Source organism: Sarcophilus harrisii, chromosome 6, assembly GCF_902635505.1.
Source record: "Sarcophilus harrisii chromosome 6, mSarHar1.11, whole genome shotgun sequence".
In the NCBI taxonomy this organism is placed as follows: Eukaryota; Metazoa; Chordata; class Mammalia; order Dasyuromorphia; family Dasyuridae; genus Sarcophilus; species Sarcophilus harrisii.
In genome coordinates this window covers 140445128-140471241 of record NC_045431.1, presented here as the reverse complement: position 1 = coordinate 140471241, position 26114 = coordinate 140445128, and the positions used below count along the sequence as shown (strand labels likewise).

The 26114-nt window shown below is 33.9% G+C and overlaps 1 protein-coding gene across 2 annotated transcripts in view; it reads left to right on the top strand.

The window, feature by feature from the left end:
- The first annotated feature begins 655 nt into the window (after positions 1-655).
- Positions 656-26114, top strand: part of UNC5C (unc-5 netrin receptor C) — a 407070-nt gene continuing 381611 nt past the window's right edge. For both annotated transcript variants that reach the window (XM_003772864.4, XM_031941564.1), the window contains exon 1: positions 656-1653. In XM_003772864.4, coding sequence (XP_003772912.1) covers positions 1530-1653 — 124 coding nt within the window. In that variant the 5' untranslated portion in view covers positions 656-1529. The remainder of the gene's footprint in view (positions 1654-26114) is intronic.

Genomic DNA, 26114 nt, shown 5'->3' with positions numbered 1-26114 from the left:
GTCACCCAGGGGTTTATATTGTAGCTAAGGTCAAGGATTCCCTAATTGTGATATGACACTCTGCTTTTATACTCTCCCAGCATAGTTTCTCACTTTAAGTGGGATGGAGAATATTTGTCCATCACTCTTGACTGAGCATTTGAAAATCCTGGCATTTATTGATTCCCAGACTTTCTGTTCCTCTGTGACTTCTTCCCCCTTATTTTCCCCTAGAAAGGGCCAAGGTGAACGATACAATCAATGAAAATAGTAAGCACAATTTTTACTTTGGGAGGATGGGTTTTCATTTAGTCCGTGTATCCCCGGGACGATTGTGTTAGCTAGTATTGGACATAGGAAAGTAACAGGAGAAAAAAATCCCACCTTGTCACTGACTACTAGCGGAGGACTCTAAGAACTCCAGACGTAGGTGTCACTGCAAAACCTTGATGTCTTTTTCCCACCAGGGTACTTCCACGAGACCCACCCAGACTCTGTCTGATATGATTCTGTAGTCAACGTAGGAAGATGAGTCCAGTCCAAAGGAGTCTGGCTCAGGCTTTGCCGCTACCTCGGAGAAGACTGCGAAGGGCCAGGCTCCATTGGCTGGATAAACGTGCCTGGGCGAGCGCTCCCTCTCGCAGTCCCAGTATAATATGCACTCGCTGCAGTTTCTCCTCTCTCTGCCAGTTCCGTGTGTGTAGAATGTCTTACATGCATCAACACAAGATATGCATGGCTGTCTAGTCGGACAGATTGCATAACACAACACACAGATACACGCGCGCGCTTGCGTACACACACACACACACACACACACACGCACACTCCCAGAGTTAAGATGCTCTATCTCCGTCTCCGTGGCAAGGTCCAGCAAATTCCGGGAGACTTGAGCCCAAGACTGTGAAATGACTATTCATGGACACTTCGCAACAATCGCCAAGATACCTTTCGTCTGCCACGCAGTTGGTCTAAGAAAACTGAGATAGGAAGAAGGAAGCCCCTCACTCTTGTCTCCCTCCTTCCTCTTCTTCCTCCTCCTCCTCCTCCTCCTCCTCCTCCTCCCCCTCTCCTAGAGCCTGTGTGCGCTCTGCACAGAGAAGGGGCCGCTATAAGCAGTGCTGGCTCTGGGCGCGGTGTTGCTGCTCTGCTGTTGCTGCTACTGCTGCTGCTGTTGCTGCTGGAGCTGTTGCTGCGGGCAGGGGACTTCCTCGGGCTCCAGGGACTTCCCAAGTGGTGACTGCCGAAGACGGACACAGAGACGCGCCTTGGTTCTGCCAGTCGGGAGTCGCGCCCTCAGAGTCCTCTTAGAACTACTGCTCAGCAGCTCCCCTCTTTGCAGCCCCGCCTCACCCTGCTCTTCCAGAAAGTGGAGTGGAATACTTGGGGGGGGGAGGCGGGGGAGGTTTGCCTACTGCTTTTTCAGCTGCTTTTCGCAAAGAATTCCGCTGTTGCCGGGCGCTCTTCCATCTGCCACCCGCCCTCCACTTTTTTTTTTTTAACCCCGTTTATTTGGGTGTTACTGTATCTTACTTGTTCCTCCAGTCAAGATGAGGAAAGGTCTGGAGGCGACAACGGCCCGCTGCGGATTGGGACTGGGATACTTGCTTCAGATGTTGGTGTTACCTGCCCTGGCCATCCTTAGTGCCAGCAGTCCGGGCTCCGCAGCCCAAGGTAAGCGAGGCGCCCCCTGTTCCCCACTCCGCGAACCTCGGGATTTCTCAGCGCCTACTGATTTCTTTTGACTCCAAGCCGCTTGACTTTCTACCTCCCCACCTCCTCAAGAGAACTTCTTTTTTACATTTCTGTCTGATGCAGTGTGGTATGGTTTTGTGTGTGTGTGTGTGTGTGTGTGTGTGTGTGTGTGTGTGTGTTTCGTGCGCGCACAGAAGCATACCAGTGGGGCACAGTTCCTAGATACGCTACCGCCTTTTGGAATGAATAGACAGCGTATGTATCTTCACTTTCTGCTGCACACATAGTCACAGTGTTGCACACACACACACACACACACACACACACAATGTTGCATCTATGGACATACAATAATCCCCCGAATCGACGTAAATGGACAGTGCCTAGAGACATCACAAAAATATACACTTGGTGAGTCGTGGTTTTGTAGTTAGCGATGACACAAAGTGCCAAATGTCTTTTATACCCATCGCGTTTCGAACGCGCGTGTATGTTTGTGTTTCGTTTTTTGCCAAGAACAGGAGCAGTGCCTAAAGGAAGCTGCTTGTGATAAGAAAAGAGCTAGACACACTTTGAAGTGCAAACACCCGTTTGTTACTTCTCCAGGAGCGCGTGTGTGTGTTTAATGAACACGAAACCCCAGACCAGTAAGTAATTGAGCGTGGGCACCAGTGAATGCATTCCTCCGCACCCATGCCCACTCCTGCCCTCCTCAGCTCTGCAGAGAAACTTCCAACACTGGCATTCACAGATACTTAGCTCAAGCCTAAGCCCTTCTTCCGGCAACGGCTAGTTTATTTCCTCGCCTTACGAATATACTGTCAGTGTACCTTAAAACAAACTAACCAAAAGTATAAGTCACTTGGGAGAAGAAGTGGAAGTGCCGACATCCAGGAAAGGAGGGGAAGAAGGACGCGGGATGTAGAGGAGGTCAGATGAGACTTAAGCTGTGATTTTTTGGCCCTAGAGTCTAAAGTAGTAGCAATTGTCCTTGGCTTTCCTGAGAAGCTGAGCAGACCGAAAGGAAGGAAGGAAAGACCTATTACAGCCCGAGCCTTCCTCTCTGAAACTGGAGCTCCCCCAGCCTTGGAAACACAGAAGTGGCTTCAGGCTACGTGATGCTGTAGCAAGAACCCTGCCATTGGAACTAAGGAGATACGAGCTCAGCTCAAGCTCTGGCTTCTCCCCTACTACTTAGTATAGTCGTGACCTTGGATCAGTCGCAACTCCCTGGCCTTTAGCGCCAAAATGATGGGATTGGGCTATATGAATTCTAGAGTCCCTTCAAGTTTGCAATCCTCTGATATCTCCAACAATCAGCTCAGGGCTTGGCTGTCACTCCTGTAGTGTAGCTCGGAAGAAGCCTGACGACTTGGCTGACGCTTTGGTTTTCCCAAATTCAGCGAAAGGGGAGCTCTAACATGCCAGGGCTCTAATAATATAGTATTCACTTCAATTATCTAGGTGGAGGGCTGTGGGGAGAAAAGCAAGGTAGCCCTAGTCTACCAGTGATTAGTAATTCTTCCTTTAATTACTCGTGCATTTGGAGAACATACATATAAGGTGTAAAAGTTAATAAATTCATCCTTCCTCTCAGTTGTCCTTGAGTTCTGCTGTGTTATTTTCCCTATATGCTTCCAAACCTAGGCTGTTCGTAATTTTAGTTTTTTTTTTTTTTTTTTAAATAAAACTCTGTGGTTGAATGGTATAAGGTTACTTTAAATTGATTAAAAGACCCCAGAATGGAAGGAGAAAAGAAGTTATGAGCTCATCTTCAAAAGTTCAGTTGTTATAACTATGGAAAGGTTGGTCCAAACCATAATTATGGAATGGGGGTGAAAAGGGGAGGAGGAGAGAACTAGATAAGAATAGATCAAATTAAGGGCTCTAAAGGTTCCTTTCTAGTTCATGCATATGTGTGTGGGGGTGGGGGTGTTTAAAAGACTAAAGACTGGGAAATACAGAATCAATAAAGATATTCACTGTGAAGGATAAAGGGGCTAATATTAAGAAAAGAATAAAGGGAGAAATTAAAGGATAGCTAGCATAGAAAGACTAGGTAGTTGCTTATCTCTCCTGAAGAATTTCTTTTTTTTAAAAAAAATACATCACTTTAATTTCCCTTATCAGCTAAGAAATTGTTTGAATGTTTAAGTCACCTTACCCCAAGGACCAAGTCCTTCTGCTTATCCTCTGCTTATCCCATGGAAAAATAAATATAGTCTTATTTATTGTATGTATAAATTCAATACAATTCTTTTTTCCCACTTAGTTAATTCAATTCCTTGAATGTCTAAGTAAATGTCCCTTATGTAATCTGAATTCTGTGGTCCATAAGATTCCCAATTCCCAATTCATCACCTTTATCATTGTTATTACCTACTTTCAACTATATCAGCATTTCTATTAATAACTTATTAACCTTTGATTAAAGTTATGAAACATACAAAACTGGATTATTCCAATTAGGCACAGGTTTTATCCTTTATTGTTTTTCATATTCAGTAAAACTTTGAGTATCTCTCATCACTCACAACTCTTTCCTCATCCTGATCTTTTTCCTTATTGTCACTTTTAATTCCTTGAGATAAGAAAATATTCTTTAGGGGTACTTTAGAATGATGTGATTGCTTCTTCCATAATAGAATTTTCATATTTTGATCTCAAAATAGTAGAAATAAATTGATTCTGTGGATAAAAATATTGTAAATAATTAAGAAAGTAAAGTGAACTACTATAAAATAAGGAGGATAAGTGTTCTTATTGTCTTATGTACATTAAGGGGGATGTTTCCAGGAGGGATTTAAGACTTAGATTTATTCAGTGATTAAGAAAGAAAATAACAAAAGTGAAAGAAGCTACACTTTTTTTTCTGTTTATAAGTGAATCAAATATAATATCTGTTTAAAATAAAAACAAGAATTTATTTAGCAGATATTCCTTATGAAAATAATTTGACTTTTAGGCAGTGACTTTTTTTTTTTTTTTTGTCTGTATTCTCATTATCTCTGGGGTTGCTGAGAATCTTTTGCTCCTAGGGATTTCTGCTTGCTTTGGCTGGCAGAAAAGAAAGATCTTCATAGGTTAAAGACTGGATTGTGTATATGTGTGTGCGTTAATACTTGCAATTCTCTCTCAGAATCAAAGTTCTGTCTTGTCTTATACAAACAATTTTAGCTTTGGACTTCACAAATCTGTTATTAGCTAGCACCAACTAGTGTTCTATGTGCTAACACTACTACCAAATATAAAGACAGAGTAAACCACACCAGAGTACAATAATCTTGAATTAGTACTGAACATGAACAATTTATGCATCATTTGTTGCTGTATATCATATATAATCTACATATATGTATATTTTTATTTCAGTAGTTAGAGAATATTCATGATTTGGGCAGTTAGTCAACTAGCACTTTTTAAGTATCCATTATGTGCCAAATGTTGTGCCAAGTGCTGGAGATACAAAGAAGAGAGAAAAAAAGCAGCCTTACACACAAACAAAAATTAAAAAAAATAAAAAATAAACTAGTTGTTGCATTCAAGGAGCTCATAGTCTAATGATGAGCATTAATATGAATCAGAGATATCTAATATATAGAAATGTGGCTTTTAACAAAATTGGCGTCAATAATTCCACTATTTTTTGTTCTCATTTTTTATATTCAGAAAAACCAAATTGCTCCATTCTATTAATTTGACATTCATTATCACTCAGACAAGGAATAATTTACTTCTCTCTAAACAAAGCAATTTTTCAGATAGTAATTACTAGCATAAAAATATGTCAGGAGGAAAACCTTAGGAACAAACTTTTAAGCATTAGTGAACACTCAAGTATAATTTACAGGCCTACAAAATTGATATGCTAATTTGCATATCATTCTTATTTAGTCAAAGCAAACTCCCTGAGGATATCTATGAGACATCAAATTGACTAAGCAATTTCATTTTCTCACTTTGAGCTATATGTTTGAAAATAATAAAAACCATTTGTATGTTTAAATGCTCCATAATATGATTCCTTCCTCCATTCTCTCTAGTTCAAACTAAGGAGGTTTAACTGTATGAAATAGTTAATTTTTTTTCTTCTGTGATGTAGGTCAGTGACTTTCTAGAGCAGTAGAGGGAGTAATTCTTTTAAAAAGAAAGAAAGAAAGAAAGAAAGAAAATTTACTAGAATTATATTAGAACTACTAGCTCATGCCTCTTCTTGACAGATAATAAGAAAAGTTGAAATTCAGCACCCTTTGATATTTTAGTCTTAGACATCATCTTTATGAGTTAAAAATTTTATATAAAACATAATAAAGGAAAAATACAAGATGTCCCAAAAGTCTTTTTACAACTTTACACGATAATAGTTTAAAAATCGCACTAAGACTTTTGGGACATGCTATATAGTATATAGCATTTTATTTGTCTCATAAATCAAATTCAGTAAGAGAGGGGTGCTAAGGAAATCTGTTGGGGAGTTTAAGTAAGAAATTAAATGCTAATTAGAGGTAGATAACTTTGGCTGACAATCTTTATTAGAGGCTTACCTGTTGTATGACCATCTGCAAATCATCCGCAATTCTTTCAGAATCCAAGTTTCCTTAACTTTAGAATAGAGTTAATACTGTTGCTTCCTTTATAGCAAGAAAAGTGCTTTATCATTCTTAAAGCACTATATAATTGTAAGTAGTTTTTATACAGGGACAGAATCACATGTGTTTGGAAATGGAATGCATTCATTCATTCCACAAAGATTTTTTAGCCATCTAGGAAATTTATAAAAAGTGTTTTCAGAATGTGGGAGAGGAAAGAAAGATTAACAAAGTTAAAATATGATACAAGCTGTTGGTGCTTACAGTCTAAAGAGGGAATAAGGAAAAAAATAGGTGTTAAAAACAAAGCAAAAAATGGTAGGTGCACTAGAGAACATATTTCCCCCATTGGCAAACATAACATTGTTGGGTTCCTCCTTTCTAATGCATTCATATAATACTATGCAGCCTGGTCTGGGAGTGCAGGCACCAAAGGTTGTCAGTGAATATGGATATATCATTTCCTCTTTGACTCAACTCTGCACAATGGTCAAGAAATAAAAAGATAAAGGTCAGTGATGCTCAGAGTTTACTATGGGCAGAAGTATATAAATTATATCAGTGAGAACAACCAGATACTGATGCTTCAAATGGCTTGGGAGAAACACCTCTTTGCCATTCCTTCATTACTCATTCCCTGTATTGTTGACATTTGGAAATTACAAAATTTTTTGTTAATCACAAATTGTGCTTCTGTTTGATACTTGAATCCTTTCCTAATCTATAACTTTGACTTTCCTATCTGGCATGTTTAATGGATCTCTTCCCCTCTCTCTAGTTTTGCCTCTATTGCATAGTTACATGCCTTTAAAGAGTTATCTAGAAATTTCTTGAAGGGTTGGAGTTTGGGCAGAAAGAACCCAACTCCAAGCTTATGCCTTCCTAACAATGGTTTAGAAACATTATACATCATATAGAAAAAAATAGATTTTCATGGATGTAGGGGGTGATGTTCCTTCATCAAAAGGCAATAGTTAACTTCATAATCTGCACTTTAAGAGTAAGACATTGCAAAATAGCTAAAGAAAGGGAATTGGAGTAGATAAATACATTTCCACCTATTCAATTTATGTTTTGTAGTTGTTTCTTATATCCTAATATGAATAAACATTAAGTTCCAGGATGATTGTACTACTTGTTGAGAGTTGTAATATGTAATGTGCTGTGATTTCTAATGTCATCTTTTGGCCAAAAATTGTGATTTAGCTGCAAATCCCACAATAGTGTTTTCATGCTACCCAGAATTGAATTTTTTTCTCCTCTTGACTTGTAACTCTGTGTTTCATTATTGATTAATTGATTCTGTACTCTCCACAATCCCCAAATCCTCTTTATGTCTTACCTGAGTTTATAAAATCTTTCTATAGAACCCATCTTCATTTTCATTCTTTACTAGGATTTCTTATTGTTTATAGATTTTCTTTTTTGGGGCATGAGAGAAAAGAATAGGGAATTGCTCCAATTTTACTTCATTTAAATAGTTTTTCTTTGGAAAAATGGTGTTAAGGTCCTTTGTACTTCATCTTTTGAACTACAGCAATGAGGCCTTGAGTAGTGGGTTTTAAAAAATAACTTCCTTTTCCATTGCATAAAAAAATTAATCTACTAATTGAATAATTTGTAGTGAGAAGGGTTTCTTTAACTCTAGAGCCAAATATTTTCTTAGTGTCAAAGACATTCAATATACCTCCCATTTTGTGGGAGGTTTTTCATAATCCAATAAAAAACAATTAGGAGTTTTGTCTCTGCTCTACTTGACTTTCTGGAGTTATGAAAATGGTTTTTTTTTTTCTCTTATCATGACATTTCTTAATATACACTTTTACTTTAAAGGAGTTACAGGTAAATAGGCTGCTATGAAATAGACATTTTCCTTTAAATGTGCCATTAATTAAAGATGAATGGTTTTTAAGTGAAGTTGAAATGTGGCTTCTTTTATCAAGGATTTTTGCCATTGGTAAGAGATAGCTTCAGATAGCTCAGGTGAAAGCTAGGGTGAAGTGGCTGAAGCCCAGAAGACATATCTTCATGAATTCAAATTTGACTTCAGACATTTACTAGTCACATAACCCTGTACAAGGCACTTAACCCTGTTTGTCTCATTTTACTCAACTATAAACTGAGCTGGAGAAGGAAACTACAAACCATTCTAGTATTTTTGCCAATGGGGTCACCAAGAGTTGCATATGACTAAACAATAGCAGAGTTCCAGAGGCATGGTGGGGCATGGTGGGGCATTGTGGGGCATGGTGTTAAAGTTTGCTCCAACACTAATTAAATTAAACTTATAATTTAAAAAGAGAAGCATAAAAGAGCTACCTATGCAGAGATTTGTCTTAACTAAGTGTACCCTTTATTATTAGCACAAGCATTCAAAAATTCTTTATGTGGAAAAAGTATACCATGTGAAGAGTCTAATCTTTGGAGGATACAGTTTTTAATTAAATACTCAACCATATCTCATTGCCAAAGTAGTAGTGGTATATATGGGGGCGGGGGAAGGGAACAACCCACTCAGTAGGGTAAGAATTAATTTACTTGATATGCCAGCTAGAGATTTTTATTTTAAATGGTATAGCCAGGAAAAATTATCTTAATATATTGATCCATCAAGTTTTAGCTCCAGTTATTGAACTTATTCAATCATTTAGATATTTTAAACTATTATGTGGATAATTGCTTTATCTTCATTAATCATTTTGTCATGGATTCTTTACCTAATGTCACTTCTCAGCCATTATGAAAATCATAAAATGCCTTATAGAACTGAGCATGTGTTATCTTCTCTTTTCACTGAGGGACGTAACAGAAATTCCTTCCCTCTATTTAACTAGTTTATTGGGGAATGCTAACATTTCTCATTTTTAGTCAATTTTTAATTGATTTTCTAATCAGCCATTGTTCACTTGTCATTATTTACTATCTTCCCTCTCTTTTTCTGTTCTGGAGATGGGGGGATTATATATAACAATTAATTTTCTAAATACATTAAAATAACATCTGCAAATTAATTTATAAAAAAAAGTTGCTTGAGAGTCTAAATGTATTATTCCCAAACTCAGGAAACCTACTTGCTAAACCAGTCTATAAAACAAAAGAAAAAATGCAGTGACCTTAAATGTACTTTAATGATTTGGGGGCAAAAGTATTTATTGTTCATTAAATAAAATGTAGACATTAAGTACAGTAAGTTTGGGGTTTTAATCAATTTCTTTACTTGGAGACTATGGAACATTTTTTAGTGTTATGGAATATTAAATTCAGTCTTTTAGTTTGAAGTTAATGGAAAAATCTAGGAAAACATTCTATATAGTATATGGATATGTGAGTTTGTTAATTGCACTTAAGCCAAGGTTTAAAAAAATCCAAAATTTGAAAAATTAAATCAGGTAATTTTAAAGAAATGAAGCAATTATGGTTCTATGGGATTCTGCAGTTAATATAACCACAAAACTGCCAGTTTTATACTAGTACCAAATAACCTTTCTTTTTATTTAAAAGGGGTTTTCTGGGGGGTAGGGGAATGTTCAAACTTGGAAGAAAAAAAATCCTGCAATTTTAATGCTTTTATAAGTCAGAGAGATAATACATAATGCCAATTTCTTCTTTGCTATTATTTCTAATTGAAGATAGTGAATTTTGAATTGTGCTTTCTTTGATGAGCAAATTATATATTTTAATCTTGCTTTGAGTAAAAAGACCAGTACTTGAATTTGCTAAATAGACACATTGTAGCTACCCAGTGGAACTGTTCAAGTTTAGCAAGCAGCAATCTTGGTATTTCTTTAGATAAAATAGTAATTACCTGGTCTGTCATTTTCATTAGCCTTTTTTCCTTTTCATTTTATACGGAATGATAAACCAGTTTTAGCTTTAAGTACTAGTCAGAGATTAAATGCAAGGAATGAAAGAGAAAGAGGAGTGTGTATGAGTGTGTGTGTGTGTGTGTGTGTGTGTGTGTATTTTTTTTCCAAGTCAGTCAAAACCAAGTATACCAAATAGAAGTCTAGTTTTGTGCTAACTGCTTTAAGGGACTGAAAAGAATATATATAGTGTTCATTGGACATAGGATCTAAGATCAGGATTATATTATTCACTAGGCCCTTTAACATATAATTTTTGTGCAAATATTGTCTTGATGTTTAGTAATAGACATTTTCTATAATTATAAAATACGTTTAATATCAAAGATGCATATTGCTTTCAATGTTTGCCTGTTTAGACCCTGAAACAGAGTAAAGCAATATGCTAATGGAACACATTCAATTTCAGATATCTATGATTGAAGTCAACATTGCTTTTAAAAGTGGTTCTATATAAGTGTAAGCAATTTGCAAGTCCCATAGTTATCAAGAAGACTACCAGAATATTTTTAAAAATTTAAATAAGTATAATTAATTAGTATTCAGAATAACCTAAGTTAACATGGAATTTAACAACAACAAAAATAAAATCAACTCCAGAATATCAGGTACATTTTGCAATATTACACACACTAATTTTCATCATTTTATAGAAAATTTCCCAGAAAAGTGATGTATCATTAAGAAGCAGGTATTGGAATAAAAAGTTATTATAATAAATAAAATAAAAATAAAAGTATTATATTGAAAACCTTCCATTAAAAAAAAAAAGAAGCAGGTATAGGGTCTGGCTTATGTGGGTCAATTAATGAATGTATCATTTTTAATCTGAATTATCTTTCCTCAATTCTTCATATGTTTTGACTGAGAAATTTTCCTGCTAATGGAATTAGTTTCATTAACTGGTATTAACTTTATATTTTTTTACATGCTTATGGATGTATTGGTGCATTTGACTTGGCAATACATAGAATTCCCAGAATATGCTGGGAAAACCTAAACTTGATCAACATGGCAATATATTACCTGTATTTGCCTTAGAAGTCACTGGGAAATTTCCTTGGTACATATATGTGAACTTACCTTCATGACATTGCTTGTTCTAATGTTTACTAGAGTGCCTACTCTGGAGCAGGAGAAGGGATCTGCTACATGATATAACAGTACTACTTACTTTCACTTTGACTGAAAATGTAAACATGTAAGAAAAATTGCATTAACAATGTATCACTAAAAAGCAAAAAACAATAAACTTTTCTTGGTTTGGTCAGGGTAAAGGATATGCTAGTTTGAGAAGTCTAGAATTCCATCAGTAGTATAGGAGAAAATATGCAATGAATCTTTCACTGATTTTTCATAGACTAAGTTCATCTCAAGTAATTTTAGAAATGAACTGATTACAGGCAAAACCTAGGTCAAATGCAGTAAATAATATTATAGATTGAGATTATCTATGAAATACACATTACTTCATTCTTCCATTGGATATCATCTGGCTTTATGGGTAACTGCTTCATTCATTGCTCCTAAAGACTCCTAAGTCAGCTTGATCAAATCTAGTCAGTCAGAATTTATTAAGTACCTATTGTATATGTTCTAGCCACACTGACTTATCTACTGTAACCTGATGTCAACGATTTAGTTCAAACCCACCTGGCCTCCACTCCTCAATCATTAGCTTCTAAATGACTTAAAATCACTATTAGCATGCCAGGTAATCCAGGATATCACAGCCTCTGGTTCTCAGTGAGTCCAATTCTAGAAGTGACTGCTGATTCCTCAGAGCCTCCATAACTAGAATATTTAGTCAATAATCTAGTCAAGAGTTTCCCTTTATAGATTTCACATGACTGACTTCCCTAAACTTTGGATACTGCCAAAATATAATTTATTCTTCATCTTAATTCTCTCCTTTTGAGTCTTTTTTGTTTGTTTGTTTGTTTGTTTCAAAAGTCATCTACAAAACTTGGATAAAATCTGACTTGCTTCTGAGCTAATATTCTTGTTCTCCTGGGAATTGTCCTGATTAATTCCCCTCTTCTCAGTAAGTACTTATAAAGTAGTATTTTTGCATACTCTTCACTCTTCTCTGGTGATATTTGATAGACCAGCACTTTGCCAATTCTTTTGGGATAGGTATCTCTTCACCAATCCATAATTTTTTCCTCACTTACCTACTCTTGCCCATCAAAGCTCCTTTTGGCAGAGTTCCATCCCTTGGTTGGGGTTTCTCATTTTAAATTTGAGCCTCATACCTCACTTGTTCCTATCTGACTTTTTCTTCACCAAAACAATAGGTATTTGACTCTTAGTTGAAAAGTTGAGCTCAGGTTCATCATTAGTTGTGACTCTATGTCCTTTTCAGTTTCTCTAACCCCAAAGCACAAATCAGTAGACAAACATGATTGTTGCTCAAATAATTGTGGATACAATTACAATACAGTGGATAATTAAACCTATTGTATCATTTTTGGTAACATAACCATACCTTAAAATTACCACATTTTCACTTAACTGAGTGTACCTATAAACTCAATTTGTAGGTTGCCTTGAGAATGAATCCATAGAGTTTGATTCCTAGCATAGTTAACAACGTATCCTTCAGTAGCTTGAACTCAAGGGCTCAAACTTCAGGATTCCATTAGGGAAGCCATCTGTACATAAATACTTCTCCATAAAAAGTTTTCTGATTCCTGTTTGGTTATACGTAAGAGAACTGGTTAGAATGTTCTGTCACTACTTATATCCTTCCTATTACATTCTTAAAGTCTATATACACAAGCTCAAGTGTTTTGCTTGTTCATCTGCTTTGGAGGTAAGTAGCTCAATTCTCAGATTATAGAGCTAAAACTATATATCCTTAGGGCATCTTATATAGATCCTTCACTTTACAGATGAAAAAAAGATATAGAAGGACATTAAATAACTTGTTCTGACCTCACAGCTAACAGCTATTTCTTTTGAACCCCACTGAATTCAAGTCTTATACTTTCTACACATATAGATATAGATACATATAGATATGTTATATTGGACTAATAAAATTTCATCTCTAGAAGATGCAAAGTTCTTTCTTGTCCCCAAGTTCTAAAATTATTATATTCATCAGCATGGAGCAGCAGATCTCAGGTAGCATAAACTCTTTTGCTTTATTATGTTTCCAATTCTTCTTAGATAAATAATTATTTAGCATTTCATTGAAAAGCTATACTCTGCTATTTTTCAAGAGTAAGGTGCCCTCTGGAGAGCAAAACTTGATTCTATGAGGATTATATCTTCTCATCCTTTTTTATTCCTGTGTGTGTGTGTGTGTGTGTGTGTGTGTGTGTGTATCTTATATTCCTTTTTTCTTGTACTTGTTCCTACTGCCTGGCATTAAAGGATGACTGAGACGAAGGAAAATGGGCTCAACAAAGCAGAATTGACATCTAATAACAAACACATTATCTGATGGAACTCATTTTACCCTGTTCATGGCCTAGCATTTTTTGTGTCACCTCTCACCTTCCCCTCTTCTAAGAATATCACTATTACTTTTAACAGATAAAGCCTACAGAGCAAAGCCTACAACCATCTATCCCCCTTAAAAACTAGTGCATAGTAAACTAATTGATGGCTAGTACTGTGATCTGGGTTGGGAAAATAGCAAGCAACTTAGTGTTAATTAAAATATGTTAGTGGTTTATTATCCCTCCATACCTGAATTTGTGTTTTAAAAGAAGTCTGGAAATTCAGTGACAGCTTACTTCAAAGTCAAGAGTTCCACTTTGTGGATAGCATAACAGGCTTCAGGATCAGTGAATCCACTGTTGACAAATTGAATAGGTTTCTAGTAGGCTTCATTCTCCTTATCTAAAATTTCACTTAGAGCTGATAGTCTACTATCATTGTAAGACAGTAAGGGTGTTTTTGGTTTATATATGCCAATGGTGATTCCTTGAGGCAGCAGAAGATCCTTGAAGACTTGTTACATATCTCATTCCAATAAGTTCCAAAATGGTGCTTCAGGTTTCAGACTAGATTTCTTCTTCTGACCTTTTGCTCATGAACTTTTTTAAGCATTCTGAGGGACAATTAAACTTAAATAAATAATGTTAAAGATTTTGAAATTATATATCTTGTGAATTTATTCTTTTTATAATGTGTAGTATACTTTCTCTCAGTAATATATGAGCAAGTTTATGCTAATTTATATAAACCTACTAATTTATATAAATATGCATGTGAATATAAGTATATATGTGGCTCTATCATTTTTCTGTAGTAGCAGGTTAGCTTAATTTTATACAGAACTTGAGATGGAAAAATGGGTTCAAATCTATCATCTGACATTTAATAGTTGTGAGAACCTATGCAAGTCTCTTAATTCCATACAACTTGCCAAAGTATTTCTACTAAATCCATTATTCTCTATTATCCAATTCTCTCTATATCCAAATCTCTCTATAGAAAGATATTATCCAATATTTCTCTATTAAATAGGGATGCTTGCTAAAAAGGAGGAGACATGAAAATAGAAAGCCTTGGTATATGTCTAATTTCATATAAATACATATATATATATATATATATATATATATAAGTATGTAAAATCAGAGGACAAGATTTCAATGAATTTTGTTTATTTGCAATTTCATTATTTAGTCACTTCAGCTCTCTCTGTCTTTTTACCCTATTTGGGTTTTCTTGGCAAAGATACTAAAGGTTTACCATTTCATTCTCCAACTCATTTTACAGATAAGGAAAATGAGACAAGCAGTTACTTGACCAAAATCATACAGCTAGTAAGTGTCTGAGGGAAGATTTGAATTCAGTTACTCTCTTTGGAGAAAATATCTTAATTTGGGGAACAGACATTATTTCCCTTGTAAGCACCCACCTGTATGTAGAGAATAGTTAAATTATTTTATTTTTGTCCAATATTTGAAAGGTGGGTTTAGGCTGTCTGTTTGTTCAGTGCTGATCCTAGTCTGAGGAACTATTAATTCATCTCTGAATTCCTCAGACCTCAAATATATGATGTTGGTTCTGATTTTTCTCATTACATTTATTTTTCTGCTTTTTATAGAGGAGGTTAAGTTGGATAAAAGGGACCATCCCAGGGAGCATGGACATGGACTTCTCTTAGAAATCCTGGGACTTCAGAGAAATGAATGAATCAGTCTTTGATCTCATTAGAACTAATGGATTCCCTCACTGTTACTACTCAAAAATACTTGGGGTTTTAGTGTAAGATGGCAAAACTTGATATTCTTATCAACTTATAACACTGGGAGGGAAAGCAGGAACTGCATCCACTAAAAAAGAATTAGCATCTGAATGGCTCTTCTAATTTCTAGGTGGAATCTTATAATTCAGATTTCTAATGAAAAATGGAGAAAGATTGGTTTTTCTCTAATCTGACAACAAAATATTGGCATCTCTGTCATAACTAGTGAAGAGGACTCAGCTAGGAAAATTTATCCCTAGGCCTTTAGCTACCTTTTTCATTTTCATGTGTTGGTTTTTTTGTTTGTTTGTTTGTTTTTTAATCTTTATGGCAAGAGGGACATGTCCAGGTTTGAGGTAGCCTTTGTGATTACAAGGTGTGGAGATGCTGAGTCCTTCCAAGGAGTAGAATTGAATGGTTTCCAGTATCTTGGGAGCTACTCCTGTGATCCTAGAGAGGACAGCCCTCAGCAAAAGAATTGGCCCAAGCCTGATTGTTTTAGAACAGATACATGCTGGGAGTTTTTTGGACAATGAATATATGATGTGAAATGTAAAATTCCTAATCAGTAATCCCATAAATATCATGAGATTTAGCACCGATATAATTGCTGTCCATAATGGTAATAAGTCCTGTCATTTGTTCAGTGGAAGTTTTATTTTAGAGGCATTTTGAGATTTTGCACTATAACATTTTTGTGTTTGTATAGGAAATAAATATTCATTTTCTTATTATACATAAAGTATCTTTCTATTTCTGCTTTTTGAGGAAACCCTAGACTTGAATCTAAGCTGTTATTTTCCCCAGCCAAATTAGGCGTGTGTTAGAAAAGGGAAGCTCCTTTTTTTAGAGGCCAGACTGTCCCCAAGACTGAATCCTTTCTGAGACATTATGCTTGCACAGAAAAGACAAAGGAGCCCTTAGGAAGATAAAAGGAGTGCAATATCTCAGCCCCTTAGGCCCAGCACTGGTTCCTCCAGGTTAGTGTTTTATTTTGCCTTGATTTAATGAATGCATTGAATCTTTTTTTTAATGTTGCTTAAGGGAATAAAATTGAGAAATTAGCCAACATATTAGAAAAGAAGTACCTTTTAAAAAATGTACCTTGGAGATCATACAACATACATAATTACATATAATAATATATGATTAGTATAGTACATACTTTGTACATCCTCTAGTTCACATATCACGATATAGTAGACAAGAATAAAATTTTGTTTTTAAGTAGAATTTTTGGCTTATTTCCAAAGGTAGTAAAGTTCTTAGTCCTCCCCCTCAGTTAATACTTCTCCAGTTTAGGGGGGAAAAAAAGGCCAGGGAGCAATCTAGGTTATACAAGACATTTTAGGTTCCAGAAAACTCCTAATAGTTCACTCAACTAATGTACCATACAGATACTAGTCATACTTGAATTGGGTTATTTTCATTACAATTTTTTTTAAATCTCAGTAGTGCTTTCCTTCAAAAAGAATCATTCCAGCTGCACCTCAATACATTTTACCATTCCAGGCCTAAATCTTGCAAAGGGATTTTGCCTATTTCATTCTGAATTAAAGTTAATAAGTGGGCCTTAAAGATAACAGCAGATTCCAGAATCTGCAGGGTTTGTTTTGTATTCAGTGACAGTCACTAAATCAAGGGAAGGAATGTTCCAATAACACACTTGAGGAAAAGTGATTTTCATAGAAAGGAGCCATTCCTGCTAATAGCCAGTAACTATGGATAACCCCCTGACATTAAAAGTCCATTAGCTAAGCCCAGTTTAAACAGCAGCTGATGCAGTGTCAGCTAAATGGACACTGGAATTCTTTCATGTAATTCAGCAAGAGCAATTCTGTGATTTTTCCCCCTAAAAATATGTACATTAAGGAAAGCAAATGTCATCTGATAGTAGCAGTTAGGTTCCTGCTAAACAAGCATCGATTCGTAATAAAACTCTCATAACAATTTGTATAACAACAAAATCAAAAAAGAGGTTTTCGAGATTTTATTAGTGGAAGAAATTAAATATGTTTACATGTTTCAAAGAATAGTTGCTTCTATGAAAATTCATCTTATATTGCACTAACATTATATTCAAGAACCATTAAGCGCCTGTTATGTGTAAGCTCTTATAAAATACAAAGACAAATGAAGGAGTACCTGCCCTCAGAGAACTTACAGTCCACCAGAGGGAATACAACATGTATACAAATATAAATACAAAATATTGACAAAATCATACCAAGTAATTTTAAGAAACAGAAACCAGTGCCATCTACGAAGACCAAAACTAGACTCATATAGGAAGGGAACATATGAGTGAGCTCTGCTTTGAAAGAAATTAGAGAAAAGGAATTGAGAAAGAGATGTTTGAGAAATGTAGGTGAGCAGCTGGGAAAAGGCACAAAGGTGGGGAATGGAATCTGGTACAAAAGAAAGGACTTGCCAGTCAGTTGGAATAAAGATTGAATGAAAGGAATTTGGAGGAAATGAGACTGAAAGGTAGATACATTATGAAGGGCTTGACATCAAAAGAGATGATTTAAAACCAAAAAGTATTGCTAAATCTTTGCCTATGGAGTTCTCTAGTTTTTCACATGTGAAAATATCATTAATTTCCTTCTATGTATATGTGTGTTTATGAGATCTAGAACTTGCTATTTTCTCTAGTAAATTTTAGAATCTTCCCAAATGTGATTAAATCTCTAAATGTTGCTGGTACTTGGCATCTTTTATAAATTATTTTTAAGCATTGTATGAAAAAAGATATTGTTCTACATCTATGATGCCTTTGTGGGAGACAGAGAGAGTTTTGTTGAGTAAGCTTGTATGAGATCAGAGAACAGGATAATAAGTCATTAATCAGTTACTGTCATCTTCACAACTACTGTGAAGTGTTAAAATAACCTCCCCATCCCTTCCCTTTTCTTTTATCCATCTATTAGTGAAACCCTGTACAAGTAACAAGTAGATTGTCCCCTTCTTATGTATACAACCTGAGTGAGTGTTAAGGAAAAATATCACATAGGGATTCATAATAGAAACAAATACCCTTCTTTATCCTAGAGCTTAGCCTTTTTATGGAACTAGGGTACTTTATTCAGTTCCTTTCTATCCAATTGTTGCTTTTTAAAAGTTAACATTTAAATTATATTTTTGTCAGTGGGTATATTAGTACATACTGGGCATGTCTTTTTGTTGTTGTTTTGTTTTGTTTTTGAAAAGGAGCATTTAAACTTAATGTCAGTGGTTTCTTCATAGTAGAAATAGTGCTATTTAGTGTTCACAGATTTTCACATGCAAATGCATAAAGAAATCCTTGAGCTGCTTTCCTTGCAGCTCAACCAAATGTTTTATGTATACTCTTATCTTTAACGAATTATAAGCTGTCATGGACATAGTTCCTACAATTATGTTACCAACCAAAATTTCATTTAACACCATATTGCATGGGGAACTTGATGAATAATCTGCTCCCTCTTATGTGTAACTCAAACATTAATAACAGATGAAAATATGTCTCAATTCAATCAGTGAACTTTGATTTTTAGCTCTAAACCCATGTTAGTATTTGGGGTCTAAAACATGAGTTGAAAGTGACTTTTTCCATATGTTTTTCCTTTTCTGTTGCACAACACTTAATTTTTTTTGAAAGATGAAAAGGGAAGATCATTGTATGAAACCACACAATAAATTTGTACATATTTATGAACTGGGAAAATTATGGAATTGAATTATGTTGGTGCTAACAAAAGTATGCTGGACAGATGAAAGCTGGATAACTTTAGCATAATGGTCCTAAAAAAAAACTTTGAAAATAAACTTCTTTAAAGCCTTTTCTGAAACCTTTCCATCCTTTTACTTTTTTTTTTTTTTGCTATATACTTACAAATTAAGAAATGAATCTTATTTTCTTGAAAATACAACATGAACACAAAAACAAAACTAATTTTGACCTTAATTTTTGTCACACACTTGTATAAATCTGAAAAGATTTTCCTAAAATTTGCTTTAGGAATATTGATGTTTTTAATGAAATGATTACCAGAAGAAAGTCTTATTTAAGTTGCTCTTTATAGTCCTTAAAAAGAAGGAAAGGTTTAGATTTCTTTATTGACACCTAAATATTCATTTTGCATAACATCTTTATTTGTGTACATGTACAGATGTATATTCATTGATTTCTGTTGGATCTGATAGCCTATGAAAAATGTTCTGATTTAGAAATATAATTGCTCTCAATTGCTCCAAAACTGGATATGGAGCAGTAGCACTGTTTTATTTCAGGTAGAATTCCGCCCATTACTATCTTTTGTCTCCAAGGTTTCTTACTTGAGGTTGCCTAGTGATAGCTGCCTAGGTACTAAGGAAATGTCATGTTAATTTGCAAGAAATGGACCATTAAAAAAAATCTCTAAATCATTTGTAAGAGTAATTTCTTCTTATTCATCTTGATTTATGGAAATTGTGCCATTTCACATGTTAAAATTACATTCATTATTTGCTGAGGATTTCTGTGGATTTGGTACATTTGTAATCTTGAAGAAGCCTTCACAAAATAAGAATATCCCTATTATTTCTTTGCACTTTTAGTGGCAAAATTACTCATTGCAGACTTTTTCTCAGTTTCTTAGAGGAAGGATATAAATAGGCAAATCATATTTGTATATATATATATATATATATATATATATATATATATATATATTTATATCTCTTAACTTTTGTCCTAATTACATATGTAAGTATAAAGGGAATTTCATGTATAGAATTAGAGATATCCTTATATTATATAACTTTGGAATGAGTTTGATTTGAATATGATGAAATCCAGTCATGAACATGAAAATCCTAGCATAGGAGGAAATTTGGTCTTTTATTTCTTGGAATATCTGTATGAGAAGATACTTAGGACTTCAAAAAGTAGCATATTTTTTGAAGTTCCACTTGGGTGTCAACTTCCCCATTATTCCTCCATTTAGAATTATTATTTCTAAATATAGAAGAAGATGTAATCAGGTTACAATTAACTGGAATATAAAAATAATGAATAGTTTAATGAGTAAAAAGGGAAAGGTATTTTCAATCTAGGTTGTGGAGGGCCTTGAATGTCAGATAATTTCTTTCTTTTTCTTTTTTTTTCAGCAGACAATAAAAAATAATTTTGAATCCACAAATGATTTTATCATATGTTAGGATGATTATCAAAGTACAGTAGCATCAGCATGAAGAATGAATTAGAAAGAGGAGAGAAAGGTGGCTAATTATAATTATATATAATAACATGATAATATATATTATAATATATAATAACTAATTAATAAGATTTTAAAATATTCTAGCTAAGACTTAATAAGGGACTGAGATGAAATGATAGCAATCTGATTAGAAAGAAGGGGATATGCTTCCTAAATTTGGGGAATGAAGGAGAGAGAGAAGACTTGGGGATAATTCTAAGCTGGTGACCATTAACCCAAAATGGGAAAGTTGGAGGGAAGATGAGTTTTTAGAAGGAAGATTATAATTTTATATATAGCATATTGAATTTAAAGAGTGGAAGAGGCATACAGATGGAAATGTCTTTGGGCGGTTGAAAATGTGAAATCAAATATACAGTTCTCACAGCTATCTGAAGCTATAAATTTGACTGTCAAGGAAGATAAGGCAAGGAGAAGAGAAGAGATGAGAATAGGGAAAGAAGAGGATGAAGAGGAAGAGAAGAAAAAGGAAAGGAAGGGAAAAGGAGAGAAGAGGAAAAAGGGAAAGAAAGGGAAGGGGGAAAAGGGACGGGAAGAAGCAGAGAGACAGAAAAAAGAAAAGGGAAGGGATGTAGTAGAGGAAAAGGAAAAGAGGAAAGGAGAAGGAAAAAGAAGAGAAGACTATATAAAATCAATTATATATCAATTTTAAAAATAAACTTCCATATCTTTTACAATCAAGAAAAATGGGAAATTAAAAAAAAAAAAAAGAACTGAGACCATACGATATAGAAGATTTGTGGAGTACTTTAAATTAGAGGGTAAGAAAACAAAAAAGAACCAATAAAGATGATTAAATAGGAAAAATAGGAAGGATCTGTATCAATAGAAAATAAGGAAAGAAAGGAGAAGTGGTCACCTGTGTGAAATGATGCAAAACCACTCAAGGAAAATAAAGGCTTAGGAAAGATTATTTCTTTGGAAGTAAACATGTTGCTGATAACCTATGAAAGGAATTTAAAGTAAGTCATAGGGGCTTAGGAGTAAGTGGGTGACGACTAATTAACAAGATGTTTTGAGGGTATACCACCTTTTTTATAAATGTAGTGAAGATGAGCAGATAGCTAGAGGGAATAGCAGGATCAAGGGGTGGTATTTTTTAGGATGGAGGAGATCTGAGAATGTTGTGGGTGGAAGAGAGGGAGCAATTAGAGAGTAAAGGAGTAAATGAAAGGGAAAAGAAATGGAGTAAGGCCCTGAAAAGAAATTAAAAAGGATTAGGTAAGAGTTATACTTATAGAGATTTGGTGAATCACATTAAATCAAAGTTTAAAAAATTGTGGCTTTTTTGAATTTATGTAAAATTTAGTTTAGTCTTAAGTTAAAAAGATTTAGATTTTTTCTTGCATTTATACTAGATTTTTCAATACATAGTATCCAAGTAAAACAAAACATTTGAGAAGATATATGTCTACATATGTTTATGTTTGAGTACATATATGTTACATAACTAATGACACAATATTGAAATAGCAGAGAAGAATTAACAAATATATTCAATGGGTTTATGTTTTTATTTTTTTCAACAGTAAGGCTTTTTCTAAATCAAAATCTTAATTTATTTAAAGGTATTATATCAAAAAGATTTATGAATCTGGGTTCCCTTTTTCTAATCAAAGCAAAAGTTGTTACAGCTACCAATGTTGCAGCTACTTATTTATGAGATGATGCCTTAATTAGAAAAGCAATTAAATTACTAGCTCTTTCCTTTGTAGAATTTAGTTGGTTGTTAGTATATGGCTTAATTTTGTAGATATACATGTATGTGTGTGTATATGAATGTGTATATACAAATAGATGTTATTTAAAATATGCTTATAGAGAAAAGAGAATCTGTCATGACAGGTCCAATTTTGGGGTCTGTCTTTGGGTTGAACATAAGGAGGTAAGAAACCTTTGGCTGCTAGTATATGAGGTTTAAATATGCCTAAGTAGAAGCAAATAAATAAAAGAATTTGGTTAGGAAGAATTTTCATGGAGTTAATATCTTCCTTCCATCAGAATAGACTCTATTTTAATGACCTTTTGTTTTGTGTATCTTATTTTTTTTCAAAATATATACTAACAATTTTATATATGATAAGTCATTATAATATGAAAAAGCCTTTTTTATTAATCCATTTAAATCCAGAAGAAGAAAAACGATCTCTGAATGTTAATAAATAAACCTTTTAATAAGCAAACCAAAACTATGGGATAGGAAAACATCTTTTACAATCAAGAATGGCTCGAGGATGGTCCTATGTCCATATCATGAAGGTAAAAATCAATGATGATGACCTTGGGAATCATTTTCAACATTTTCTATATCCTGGGGAACTACCAAATTGGTCCTCAGAATTATAATACTTTTATGATTGTGCATAGCACAAATTTTATTTTTCTTCTTAACTTTTTTCAGGGAATAAAAATGATCTGCTATAGGGAGCATTATACTTGAAAAGGAATATAAATAAAAATTCTGAAATTAACAATGTAGTTTGGTCCCTGTACAATTATGAAAATCTCCTCTTATCTTTACAAGATCTTATCCCATTTAAGAAAACTAGCAGACGAAACTTAGAATGTTTTTAATGACTTAGTAAGCCTCTTTATTTGGAGTTTTATGCTTTAAAGAGTGTTTGGTCTGTAGTATTTTTCTTTGAAGATTTAAGAGAGAAGAAAAAAAAAAACTTTCAATGAGCTCCAAACATAAAAAGAAAAATGCTCTGTAGCTCTAATCCTCTCTCCCAGCTTTGTTGCTGATTATTTTCTGGAAAACAAATAATTTTTGCTTTTTATTTTAAATTGAAACTCTTTTGGAAATGTTTATTTGGTATCAGTCTCTAAAAGATACTGACTATAGATATCACAACATGAAATTAGTACACTGTAGCAACTCTCAAGTGAATTTGGGGGATCTTGTTATCCCTAGGGCCCTTTCAGAGCATCCATAAGGTTAAATGATTTTCATCCTCATATGAAGACATTTTAATGTCCACTGTAGTTTGTATCAATAGATATAGTCCACATAAACAAAAGTTCTTTGGGGATCCTTATTTTTAAACATGCAAAGGAGTACTGAGACCAAAAAGTTGAAAATTATTGGAAATAGTTTTGGAAGTAGAACAGATGTGAGGACGAATGCCAAACAATTTTTATGATGTCCAGAAGACAAGGAACCTTTGTCCTCTCTTTAACCCCACTAAAATAGAAACACAAACCTACAGACTGTTGCATTGGACTCATATTTTGAAGCCTTAATACTTCAAACTACTAAATGATACAAATATTGTCAAAATTATCATCTCCAATGAACTTCAGTAGTTTTGAACTTATTGTCTCTCATCAATAGCAGTCACTCCAAAACTGAGCAAAATCAGAAATGTAAAATTTCTGCAGATATGATGTCAGCACAATAATATATCATCTCAATGGGATTTTCTCATTTTAGATTTTGAGTGAAAATGATCTTTAGCTAGGATCACCTGATCATAGAAACATAATTTTAGTGAGATCAACTTAGAAATCTTCTTATTAAAATGTCCTTTATAATCCTATTTAAATATTTAATTATTTTATTTTCTCCTAGCCCAAAATAAGCCAGTCACTTCTGAAAGGACATTATGATGTGAATATTCTATTTCTGAATATAAATTATATACACTCTTGTTTATGTGCTATTGCTTTCTCTGTAATTATCTACTGTCTGGAACTTGTTGGTAAGGACAAATGTATTATCTTTGGTTGGAAAATGTTTTTCTTCAGACTAGGAAATAGTATGTCATCCAAAATATTATTTAATTAAAATTCACTTAGTCATTCATAAGATTCATAAGGTAACTAAAATGTGTTCTGGAGTATGTTGTATTAGCCAACAAAGAAGACATTTTGGAAGTAAAGGCTTCTTTTTGATAAGACTTTACTAAACACAAAGCTAACTTGTCCTGCATAATTACCCAGGGAGTTGTGAAGTAGTGTTTTACTGATAGTTAGTTGTTTGTAATCAAGCACACTGAATCTTGACTTGACATAAAACAGGGGACGTGGTTAGGAGACAGGCCTGTAATTACCAGCAGCAGGTGTCCATAATGGAATGCCAGGGAAATGTAGTGTCCATAATGAAATGCCAGGAAAATGTAAGAAGAGGCAAACATTACTTTAGGAATAACTTCAAGATTGTCAGGACAGATAAATAGTGAATAAAAGCAGGATGTATTGAAGGAAAACTTCTTTGGTATCAAATGAAACTATGATGAATTCCTACAAGCCCAAAGACTTGTTTCTTTGTAGAATGAACACAAATGGCTAGAATTGTAGTCAAAGGCCACCAAATGCTACACTGATATTTTGTCAAAAGTTTCAGCATTTACAAATATTGTACATGTTTGCTTTTAAATAAATGACCATCTATTTTACTATATTATAAATATATATATATATATATATATAAAATTTTAAAGGCTAATTCTAAGGAATAATGGCAAAAGTAGTAATCCTAGATTAAACCATCATATTTCATAAACAAAAAATTTAAATGAGCATGCAATGATAAAAAATTTAAGCTCCCTGTGGATTTTTAAAGTACAAATAAAATAAAATATAACTTAAAACACTTTTAATTTATAATTTATTTAATATGAAAGTTTCCAGTTTTTTCCAAGAAAAAACATTTTAACTCCATTCTTTCTATGATTCTAAGTTAATTGAGTTGATGTAAAAAAAACAGTGTTATTTTTCATGTGGAAATTATCTTACCTCCATTTTAAAAATAAGACTGCCATTATAATGAAAGATAAGGCAATAAATGACATCTATAAAGACTTTGTCATCACTAACAGTGATTATGAGTGATACAAGGGGGCTTCTCATGAAAACCTATCTCTAGCAATGAAAATCTGTCCCCCATTCTATAACTTAATATCTTGAAAAGATGCCTATGACATTGAAAAGTTAAGTAATTTGTCCAGTCATGTAACCAGAGTATGTGAAAGGCAATGCTTCATGATTTTGAGGCCACAATTTCTGCCCACTATGCCATATTGCTTCCTAAATACTGAAATCATAAAGAAGGAGTTTGTTTAAAAATTTTAAGTAGACATTATTTTTTTACATCTCAATAATAACGCCATTAAAAAACTAATCCATCAACAAAGAATATATGATATCTATTGATTTCTCCTTTATAATAATATAAAATAGGACTCTGTTTTACATGGTATCAAGTAAAATCTATGGAAGCAACATGAGTAAAAAGATAGTCTTAGAAGAAGCTTTAGTACTTTTGATGGGAGTGGAAAATCCCCCTAAAAGATTTATTTTTGTTGTAGTAATATTGTGGAAATAAGTATGCATCACAGAATTGGATGTCTCTTCATGAAGAATAAGCATGATAGAATTGCACGTTTTCCCAAAAGTGCTAAGATTTTTTTGGGGGAAGGAAAAAATATTTTATTTTATGCTTTATGCTAAGTATGCTAACTATATATTTATCACTATGAAAATAGAGGCCATATATTCACCGTGTCTTCCAAAAGCATCATGTCTCCCAGTAGTT